The following is an 11,755-nucleotide window of genomic DNA, read 5'->3' on the forward strand; positions in this document are numbered from 1 at the left end:
ACTGTTGTGGACTGCTGAAGCTTATAGGGAATCCAGATGTTTTGGATTGTTGGGTGTTTCTGTTTCTGCCTTTGTGAAGCGCTATGAGATGACTTGTTGTTGTAAATATGCGCTATACAAATAAAATTGAATTGAATTGAATTGAATGTGTTTAGCCTTCCAGCAGCTCGTGTGAAGTGCCTAGCACTGGAAGCTTAGCGTAAGACCAGACAAACATGTTGAAAGTATAGCGATGGGCTTTTGTTTGACACATGCCAAAACTTGCTCACAGCTTCCAGCTCTGATTCACTCTGATTCAGAGATGGATACTTGCAGCTCAGGTGACTGATTAAACCCTTAGATTATATTTTGGCCTGAGTTTCTTTATGCACAGTACTCTCTTTCTTATATTTAAAAAAACATTTGTCTTTATTAATAGTCCTCTGTAGAAGTATATTTTGAGATTTAAAACAGTGAGCTTGTCTTGTGCTTGCATTCCTTGGATGTCAAACGGCCACAATTTGCTGCATCCTCATCCACACACCTCCATCTTGTGGTATGAACAGGCACTTGACCTTCTTTAAGTTGATCTTAAGCATTATTTTTGGCTGTTACTGTTTCTTTTGATGCAAAAAGAACAATGTTGCTCTTTATTATGTTTAGGCTATCAAATTATCGATATGCTCTAAGAAAACTGTATGAAGTGAACACTGTCTAATACAACAAACCTGAAACAACCACTGTCAGCAGGTGTTACTTCTGGTTAATGCTAATTTCCAAGCCACTTGTAACATGCATTAAGGTGTTGATGATCTATTGTTACCTTATTTACATACTTGATGGGAGGGACAAATGACAACTAATGACTAACAACAATCGGCGTGAGCCTCAACATTGTTTGAGATTGTCTGACAAGGCCTGACTACTGTTTCCTAACTTCCACCTTATCAGTAAAGGTGAAGGAACCCCTCAAATTTGAAGCTCCCTGCTGGAGGATCTCAGGTAGACAAACTCAGTTTCATGTTTTAAATTTATGCGTAAAACAAACCTTTTTATGCCCTAATTGAATATTGCTGCTGTATTTAATCAAATTATTTGATTCTGTTATTGTCCTTCTCTGTTGTTAAGTTCTGGTTCTTATTACTTTAGTATATATATATTTCTTAAAATTATTTTTCTGTAAAGTATTTTGTAACTTTGTTTTGGAAAAGTGCTGTATAAATAAAGGTCATTATTCCAGGAATCAAACACTACTCTGACAGAAACAACATATATAATGAAAAGCATGACATCAGCAAGGGCACATTTATGAATAATTGTTAAAGTGTTAACTGAACACCTTCTAGTTTGTCTCCCAGTAAACTCCATTCTGCCTAAAATACAGTTGTCCTCAAATTTATTCATACTGTGAATATATACAGACCCTTTCCAAAAAATTAGAATATCATGGAAAAGTTGTTTAATTTCCATAATTCCATTCAAAAAGTTAAACTTTCATAGATTATAGATTCAGGTCCCACAATTTAAACAATTTCAAGTATTTATTTGTTAATTTTTACACAATTTGGGCTTCCAGCTCATAAACCCCCCGAAAACAGGAATTCAAAAAATTTGAATACTGTGAAGAAATCACCATTTACGTCTCAGTTTTTGCAGAAAAAAAATAGGATCACATCAAATCAATCAAAATATGGTACTTTCAAAATGATATGCCAATCTTCAATACTTGGTTGGGAATCCCTTTGCCTTAATCACTGCCTCAATGCACCGTGGCATTGAGGCAATCAGCCTGTGGCATTGCCTGATACTTATGGTAGCCCAGATTTCCTTGATGCTTGCTGTCAGCTCTTTGTTTTTGGGTCTGGTGCCCCTAATTTTCCTCTTGATAACACCCCATAGATTCTCAATGGGGTTTAGGTCCGGCGAGTTGGCTGACCAGTCAAGCACTGTGATGGCATGGGCATCAAACCAGGTTTGGTGCTTCTGGCAGTATGGGCAGGGGCCAGGTTCTGCTGGAAGATGAAATCTGCATCTCCATACAGATCCTCAGCAGAAGGAATCATGAAGTCCTCTAAAAAATTCTGGTAGACTATTGCGATGACCTTGGATTTAAGAAAGCAGAGTTGACCAACACCTGCACCAGACATTGCACCCCAAATCATGGCTGACTGTGGATATTTCACACTGGACCTCAAGCAGCTTGGGTTCTGTTCCTCACCCATCTTCCTCCGAACCCTTGGACCTTGATTCCCGGATGAAAGGCACACCTTACTTTCATCGGAAAAGAAGACCTTGGACCACTGGCCAACAGTCCAGTCCTTCTTCTCCTTGGCCCAGTTGAGACGCTTCCTGCGTTGGCTCAGGCTCAGAAGTGGCTTGACCCGAGGAACCCGACAGTTGTAGCCCATCTCCCGGATGTGTCTGAATGTGATGGTTTTTGAAGCTGTGACTCCCGCCTCATTCCACTCTTTCTGGATCTCTTCCAGATTCTTGAATCTTGTCTGTTTGATAATCCACTGAAGCCCACGGTCATCTCTTTTGCTGGTGCATCTTCTCCTGCCACATTTTGCCCTTCCACTAGACTTTCCATTGATATGCTTGGACACAGCACTCTGTGAACAGCCAGCCTCCTTAGCTATGAACATTTGTGACTTACCCATCCTATAGAGGGTATCAATGATGGTCTTCTGGCCAGTTGTCAAGTCTGCAGTCTTCCCCATATTGAACCGAACTGAAACAATTGAACCAAACTGAAGCAATTTAATGACACCTGGGGAAACCTGTGCAGGTGCTTTGAGTTTAGTAGATGATTAGTGTGTGACACTCAGTTTAAAACATTCATGCCCTGCACAATTTGGGCTGATTTCTTCACAGTATTCAAATTTTTTGAATTCCTGTTTTCGTGGGTTTTATGAGCTGGAAGCCCAAATTATGTAAAAATAAACAAATAAACACTTGAAATCATTTAAATTGTGGACCCTGAATCTATAATCTATGAAAGTTTAACTATTTGAATGGAATTATGGAAATTAAACAACTTTTCCATGATATTCTAATTTTTTGGAAAGGGTCTATATATGTCTGTATAAAGCTGATTGGACCCGTAAACTAACATTTTGTTGAACAACACTTTGAGGCAATCACTGCAATCAAGTGTTTTCTGTAACTCTTAATCACACTTGTGCACCTGTTGACAGGTATTTTGATTTTGGCCCACTGCTCATCAGCAAAGTGCTCTAATTTGTCCAGGACAGATTTGTTTTTTTTTAAATTATTCTTTCAACCACAATTCAAAAGCAATGTCTTATTTCACGAAATTACAATCTAGCAAATTTTTATTTTTTATTACTTTTTTCACTGTCTAGTTATTTGAGTGACTATTGTGATTTTTTTTTCTTTTCTTTAATGGAAGGGTATGGATAAATTTGAGGACGACCATATGTCTGAGGTCCAGTACTGCATGTGTACCACTAGATGGAGCTGCAGTTTCATTATTCTCAGAAGGATGAAGGTTAGAAATAGGTCACCTTGTTCAGCTCTTCAGCACACTGCAGAATTCTGTTTTTGCTTGTTGTCTTCCATTCAGTTTTGCAATATTATAAATAAAAAGATAAGCATCACAAAAGTAACGGGTAACAAAAGATCCAGATGAAGTGCTGGTGGTAAATGCCAGCATGTAATTCCTAAAATTCTAGGTGAATCCACAAGACAGCAGTTTTCTCAGCTTTTCAGAGCAGATAACTACAGTAACATATCCCACATTGGGCATGTATTATTAGAACACTGCTTTGAAACTTTCTGTAATTAATGATGCCGGAAATGAGGCTTTAAACTAGTTACACTCGTACACACGTGAGGTTTATGAAAGGTCTAGAAAAATGTACTCACTGGGAGTTTTCTTGATGAATGTTACCTCAGAGAACCTATTGTACATGCTGATGTGTCATGACTGTTGATAACAACTAATGAATGAGCAGAACAATCGGTTTATGATCAGTGCTTCAAACTGGTGTTCGCTCTTTCTCTGGAAAAATAGAAGCACTCACAGGAAACTCCCTTTGTTTGATTTCCAACCACTTGACCTCAAGATTCATCTGAGCACATCCTGTTGTATCAGCATTTCACCGTCATCCAAAGCGTCAGTGTTACCTTCCAAAAGACGCAACCAGTTTAAACTCATTCATTGCTTCACACCAAAAACACCACAGCCGCCAAATTGTTTTTTTTTCTTTGTCTTTTTTATTTCATTACATAAGAACATACATACAAAGCAAACTTTATAATAAAGAGTTTATGAAACTCACGGCACATTTGTCTGTAGAAATAACACAATCCCTACAAACATTTACAATTAACTCTAGTATAGAGTTCTGATTATACCTAACAAAACTCCCATTCACAAAAATATTGACTCACACCTTACATACCCACAGCAGATATGTACACATTCTTAAGAAGTTTTAACAGTCTCAAGATCATTAGAAAACATTATTTTGGGTGTGTGTGTGTGTGTGATAATTATGTGAGGTGATATAAGACTTGATGTAGGTAAGGTTCAGGTTGGGTGTGGAGATCAACCCACAAATAGGTTGGAATGCAATACAAAAACAAAACGAGATAAAAAATGACAAAGTACCAATATTTCTACTTGTATGTATAACGAATCCCAGGTTTGAGAGGAAGGCAGACAAAAATGGTCGTTTTCAGTTTCCAGTCCTGGCTTCTGCTTTGGTGTGTTGATTTGTCTGTCCAGGCCTAAGAATGAGTCTCTGTTTCCTTGCTCATGCACTACTGTTGATCCCCACTCATCTAGGAAACAGTCCACTTTTTTCTCCTTCTTTTCTTTAAGTCCACTTTTTTCTCCTTCTTTTCTTTAAACCCTCCACCTCCTCCTCCTCCTCCTCCTTTTTTCTTCTCCTTCTCTTTCTCCCAAATACCTATCCCACCCTTTCTGCCCCTCTTGTCCTCTTGCCCGGAGTGAAGTGGAGACATGTGTTTCCCTGCACCTGCATGGAGAGAAAGGAAGAAAAGTGAAGTCAGATCTCTCCCTCTCGCCCTCCCCTTTCTCCCTCCCTGCAGAGGGGAGCAGACAGACTGGCGCCGAGCATGGAACTTTCATTAACCCCAGGCAGATAGCAATGAATCCGCTACACAATCATTGGCCTGTCTAATTGGCAACCGTGGTGAAAGTGGAAGGAGTGGGAGATTTTATTTTCTAGCAGCATCAATGCTGATACTATTCTCTGTGGTATTTAAAGTCTTCATTTAACTTCTTTGATGCGTTAAGCAAAAATAAAGCCACAGATGAACGTGATTCGGAGCGAATGGGCCGCGATTGTACGTCTCCAAAACATTACTCTGGCAGTTCAGTTGAATTAACAAGCTATTAGGATTGATTAAGAAATAATAAACTACGTACCAGAATCTGCCTTTATCATCCTACTGGCACAACCGTCCTTCTTCTTTGGAGAAATTGCGCGTAAGATCCGCTGTCTGAAGGAAAAAAAGAAAAGAAAAGCAGTTTAAAACGCTGGTAATAACCGTATTCCAATGAATATAAGAATCTCAAAAAACATCTGCCGTTGTGTCACAATAGAGTATATCTCTTCCCATATGCATGCATGCATATATGAAAAAAATACAGTATATATACTGGGGCTTAAACTTTACAAAATTCACAGATCATGGATTTCCAATAATTTTTTTTAAAATGTAAAAACAAAACAAAAAACAACAATATTTTTTTTTGTGAGTCATAAAAAGAAAACGCTCTCAGTGGATGTCAGTGTCTGGAGGATGTTGAAGGACGAGCATCAGTCCACCCTGCAGCCCGCGTCTCCCCCCTCCTCCTCACCTTTATTGACAAAACCATCTCCGGCGCGGCTGCGTCCTCCGCCTCCAGCGCGATCTGTAGGTCGAAGATGTAGTCGATGACGTGCTGGAGGATCTCCATCTGGCTAACCGACTTGTTCTGTGGAATGCTCGGCACCAGCTCCTTCAGCTTGGAGTAGCAGTCGTTCATGTCGCACAGGGCGCCCACGGGTTCGTCCAGACACGAGTGTTTATTCCGGCTGATGGCGAGACTCTGCTCCGAAATGCAGCACACGGCCTTGTAGCAGCTCCTCACCGAGCGGACGGGACTGATGGCTTTCATGGTGAAAAACAACAACAACAACAAAAAACAAAAAACAACAACAAGAGATCTTGTCGGTTTTGGATTGCGAGCTTATGACGGTCTCCTCCTGAACAGCTCCAGTACTGTGACAGCGACCTACAGTTAGCTCTTTATACACTGCGCGCCTGCAGACGCCCCATTCCTCGCACCGCGCTGTGATTGGCCAGCGTAAAGCCCGAGCCCGGTATTATTGGCTGATATCACCTTGTGGAAGGGCTGGAAAGAATGAGGAAATTAGGTTGGGATGCCCGAAGGGGATTGTCAATCAATTAGTTAACCATCGTTTTCTATTGGTGGTATTTACTTGAAATAGATAAAGCTCCCAAAAGTAGTACTCTTTAGAAGTGTAGAAGGATTTAAAAACAAAATGACTCAACTTTTAAAACTGCTTTTCATTGGGAGTGATAAAAAAAGAGCTTTTAAATGATGGATTTTACTTGTTTTTGTCCCAAGTCTCAGTTTCAATCATCAGAATGTGGCCTTCAGAATGTCTCTCCACTGTGTTACTGTCCAAACCCCAGAAAGAAAAAACAAAATTCATCTTACTAAGTCTTATGTAAATCTGGTTCACATGAGCTGCCACACTGTTTACACACCGAAAAAAACGTGTGAATAAATAAAACATTAAATAAAATAAAAAACATAATAATGTAGCCAGTAAGGCAGGTGAAAGGTCTGTGGAATGGCAGCTCAATTCTACAGCTGCTAAGAACGTAATATTACATCTGACACTGACCAGTCATTTGATAGACTTTTGGATAAATGTGTTGACTATTTATGTATGGACAGCTTATGTCGGCACTCAGCCTCATCAAATGCCAGGAGTAATATATATATATATATTTTAAGTCTACTATATATAGCATTAAGACTACATGTGCCTAAGCTGTCAAGTCTCTCAATGCCAAAATTTAAACTCCTTTGAGCGAAGCAGTTTCACACAAGTTATATTTTAACAATTCCAAATGTTGCTCTCTCTCAGTTTACATCAAAGCACGTCCCGTTCTGCTCCTATTTGGGTCTTATTTTCCCCTTTTCTCACAATCCTGTTTTGTGGAGGAATGCAGGCCTGAGCCAGCTGTGTGTCCTATCCCGGCCCAGCTGTGTTGATCTAACGCGCCAGTCCCAGACATGCTGGCGCCAGCCTCCCGACGTCATCCATTCACCCCGACGCGCACTCCCCTCTTTGGCAGACGGCCCGCCCTCCCCCGTGAACCATCGCATGCGAGAGAAACAGAGGCGCTCGAAGATCCGATTGGCTGAGCGGTTCTGTCACTCAACGCTCATCTCCCTCCCCACGCTTCTCTAATTGGGTTCTGTAGTTGCACTCTCAGAAAATGAAGAGGAAAACCTTTCCAAGTACTCCACAACGTTTTTTTTTTTTTTTTTTGTCATGATGAGTACGCTGGATTTCTCAGAGAGGTAAATAAAAAATGACAGGACAGCAGTGCTCCGTCTCAACAGACAGCATCCAATTTTAACTTTATGCTGTCAAGACAATAAGAAAAAAAAAAAGTTTTTGGACATGTACTTAGTGTGATCCCTCAATAATGGGCATGTGCCAGAATAGTAGCCTCTCTTTTGCAACCGCTTTGAAAGTCTCACCCACTCAAAAGTGAGGGAATGAACAATCTGTCTCTATCACGTTTTAACTACTGCAAAGTTGGCAGCAAGTTTAACTTTATATCGCAACACATGCTACAATCGTAATGGATCAAATGTAACACAATCTTTAAGCTGTACAAACACAAGCACGCCATATTCTTATCTTCACTCTGTGCGTAAATGTGCACAGCCGGAGATATCCTCCCAATTATGCAGAGGTTTAGCAGATGTTTGAGTCACTGTCTTCCTCCTGGCACCGACCCTCCTCCTCCTCCACCCCACAACCATTGACCCTGCATGACAAGTCACTGAGTGACCTCACTTCAGAACAAACCACAATATTGAACCGTGAGACAGGACTTCGATCCAGTGCTAATTTAAAGATATATTATGTGAGTGGCGCAGAGTGTCCAAACAAGACTTTGACCTTAAATATCTTCCTTAAATATATCAGGGGGAGGAAAAAAATGCTTTAAATTTTCCATGTCCGGTGGGAAAATAATAGTTTGTACTCACTTACTGAGCAAACAGGAATGGGGCAAAGATTTGGGGTTTGGTACAACAGGCCTAAATTTAGTCACCAATCTGATCCACAGAAAACACTGCTTGCCAATTCGTCGTAATTTTTAGGAGCTATTTCTAAGATGTCAAAAAAACAAAACACGCCACTAGAGTATTTTCCTCTGATACCCGGTGCATGGCTGCAGATTCCAGAGTTCCCAGTGCGTAAATCTGTGCGAAACACACACACACACACACACGCACTAGTGTGTCTGGGCAGGGATCAGGTGCTTGTTGGAAGGCCCCGGACACAATCGGGTCTCTCTTTCAATGGATGGGAGAATTCCGAGCCCGGCGTCAGTCAGTCTGCCTCTCTCCCCGCCCTCCCTCTCCCTCTCCCAGCTCCTCCGTGCAGCTGGACGCAGACAATCAAGCCATCAACAATCGCCAAGCATAATTAGCAACATAACCCCCCCCCCTCCAGTCTTTCCTCCTCTCTCTCAATCAAACTTCAATCCACTATATTTTATTTACAGCAGTTACCACCAAGGAAGGAAACATTCTATCCTATAATAGCAATCCTGAACACCAGTTCCAAATCAATGAAGAAAGTGTGTCAGCAAAGGCAAAAGGTCAGAATCTCTTCCCCTCCACTCATCTTTATCTCTCAAAGCACCTTGTCTCAACATAAACAAAGTGCCTCCTTCTACTTCTGGTAACAGCAGAACAGACAGAAGAGTAATGAGGGTCATCTTGTGAGATGAGACAGAAGCAGGGAGCAGGACAGACAGAGTGGCTAAACCACCATGTTGTCATGTGGAGAGGCAGTGTTGTATACAGAAGAGAATCCTTTTCATCCACAAGTGCAGGCCCATCGTGAGAGGATAATTAAGTGGCAAGAAACACTGTGAAATGTAATTCTTTGTATCCCTGGTATGTGTGTGCCTTTCTGTGCAAACCATGCAGGATTCCTCCTCCTCTGCTCAGCGTTTTCACTCTGTCCTTCATCAAAGACGCTTTAGTCTTTTCCATCGGCTTTGAACAGCCTACAGCGCCGCAGCTTTTGTCCTAAGTGACCCAGGCGGCGACATGACATTTTATGCATATTGTTGTTTTGTATCGGTCACTTGTTATTTGTGTTAGAGTCTCTTGTTTAAGCTGGCGCATAATGATTTGCCGGATTTGTAGATGAGCGGGCATCTAATGTATCAGGAAATAAACTTACACATACTTCATTCATTCATTCACTCATCCACCCACCCACTATGTGTCCATTGTGACTGTGAAGAGGCCATGACAAACTCTACAAACGGCATAATCTTGGCTGTTCTTCTCTTATGTATAAATTCGAAACAGCTTTATGTCTCTGGCAATATGGCTGCACCATATTGGGATCAAACTACTCAGAGCAAATCAGGCAGTGGACAAAATGCAGTTGTTATAAACAGAAATTTTCAGTATAGGTCTAAAATGTACAGTCACATTTTGTAGTTAGCTGATATGGTGAATTTCAAATAACTTTGTCGTATAATGTCTTGTAAAGAAGAAGATATTCCAATAAATATATCAGTGCAGTACAGTGTATGTAGCAGTCATGGTTCAAGGCTTCCGTCAGCAAGTCAAGATGTAGTTTACATCAATATCTGATCAGACTTGTCCTTTTGGATCTCTTAATTATTTCATCCTTGTAGACATTTGCGTAAAATCATGTCATAATTTGCGTATGAATTCTTCAGTTATGGCTGAAGACGTGCTTTGTAGGTTTACAGTAATATGTGACCCCTTAATTCTGATTTGTTTATCTTTGAGTCATCTTTTTATTTCAGATGTAATGAAGTTCCCTCCAGATGTTCCTAATATACTGCATTCAAAAGAAAGGGGCGGATTTAAGGTCACAATGATGTTGACCTTTGAGAGCCAAATTCTAATCAGCTCATCCTTGAGTCCAAGTGAACCTTTGTACCAAATCCGAAGAGATTCTGTGAAGGTGTTCAAGAGATATCGCGCTCAGAAGAATGTAACAGACCTTCTCAGAGGCATAAAAATGTGGTGTTTGCAACTTAATCAGAATACCTGGCAGATGTTTGTAACACAAAGAAATAGTTTCACGCTACTGGTTCTGCCAATTGTGGGAACTGTGTTGTTGTCATTATAGTTTTGTCAGGTGTTCCTGTCCACGTCCTTGAGTGTGAAGATTTCACTGCTCTCACTATGCAGGAATACGTCGAGGAAACAGAGCAGTATAGCAGGTGGGATGCAAGCTACAGAAGGCCATAAAGCCCATGGCCACCACATAGGGCCAAAACAAGCGAAGTGTGACGAGGGGAGTAGAGAGGCTGCCAGGTGCTGGTCACACAATTGGTTTGTCTTTTTCATCTACTGACTGGAACAGTTGGTTTATTCTTTAGCCATCCAATGAGGACAAACATCTGGCTTTGTGTAAGCAAGGCCAGACCTGGTGATGGGATTGGTGGATGGGGCCAGTTGGTGTAGGCAAGTGTGATCTGATTAGTCACAACACTTCCCATTATTCCTCTTGAGGAACTTGGAAGAGCTTCCAAATTTGAATTTTATGCAGTTGTTTTTGATTAATACATCAAGCAATTAAGAAGACACGTGGCCGCATTCTGTAGCTCGCCTGACTGTCAAGAAGACAGACCAGGAAAAAGTATTTACAGAAACGCAAAAGCTGACAGTGAAAGTGTTGCTGTAGACTCCAATTGGATGACCATTATTGGAAGCGCTGCAGCTCCAAAGCTCTCCTCAAAAACAATTCCTGTGTTTTCAAAACTGCAAAATATGAGTGTCTGCAGGCAGCAGAGACAAATTAGCTGTGTCTGGTAGTTATCCTTCCAAATTGCAAGGGAAGAACGAGTCTGATCCACGCTCTGTATTTGGTCTCACCCACCGTGGAGCTAAATCTTTCAGCAAAAACAGAATCCATGCAATAATTTGTAGATTACTACCAGATGATAAGCATATAATTATTTTTACAAATGCTCTTGTGTAATTGCTGTTCCTGCTGCTGCTTTGCAAGGGGGGCATTTGTGGTAAATACACTTTAAACGTACTTGAGCTACAATTTCGTCCTTGCATTTAAGTACTGTCTGGATTGTGCACACAGTGTGGCCTGCACATGAATAGTGTTTGGGAGTGGAATCCAAATCTGTTTCTGTATACGCCAAACTAAGTCCACTTTGGCTGCTCAACTGCAGCTTGATGTGCTCGTTTAAAGACATCCAAGCTTGGAGAAGCTCGCGAGTTGAAGTGGAAGGAGGTGACAGAGATGGAAATGGACCAATCTCAACATTTTTGACCAATTACAATGGTGTATTAAGTTACAGTGAAAGAGGTCGGGTGAAAATTTTGACAAGTTGTGCTCGCCAGCATCTGCTCGCTGAGATGATCGAGGCCAAATATGGCTCTTCATTTTCTTTTCGCAGACCCCCACACGAGTTTTCGCATGTGAGAAGGAGAAGACTGTGGGAGCAAGAT

At 41.1% G+C, this 11,755-nt stretch overlaps 1 protein-coding gene across 1 annotated transcript; it reads right to left on the reverse strand.

Moving 5' to 3' along the window:
- Positions 1-4,195: 4,195 nt before the first annotated feature.
- Positions 4,196-6,235, reverse strand: id3 (inhibitor of DNA binding 3). The gene is made up of 3 exons (XM_008306849.1): positions 5,834-6,235; positions 5,399-5,472; positions 4,196-4,985 (listed from the first exon to the last, which is right to left on the reverse strand). Exons 1-2 carry the CDS (start codon positions 6,131-6,133, stop codon positions 5,419-5,421), a joined length of 354 nt encoding a protein of 117 aa, XP_008305071.1. The 5' UTR covers positions 6,134-6,235; the 3' UTR covers positions 4,196-4,985; positions 5,399-5,418.
- Positions 6,236-11,755: the final 5,520 nt, after the last annotated feature.

This window comes from Stegastes partitus, unplaced genomic scaffold (genome assembly GCF_000690725.1).
Source record: "Stegastes partitus isolate 25-593 unplaced genomic scaffold, Stegastes_partitus-1.0.2 Scaffold48, whole genome shotgun sequence".
Lineage (NCBI taxonomy): Eukaryota > Metazoa > Chordata > Actinopteri > Pomacentridae > Stegastes > Stegastes partitus.

What these genes read in the sequence shown, in the direction of transcription:
- id3 (XM_008306849.1), bottom strand. Translation starts at nt 6,133, where the DNA reads ATGAAAGCCATCAGTCCCGTCCGCTCGGTGAGGAGCTGCTACAAGGCC. An exon ending in AGATGGTTTTGTCAATAAAG is followed by an intron (nt 5,473 to 5,833) that starts GTGAGGAGGAGG and finishes TTTTTCCTTCAG; the next exon opens with ACAGCGGATCTTACGCGCAA.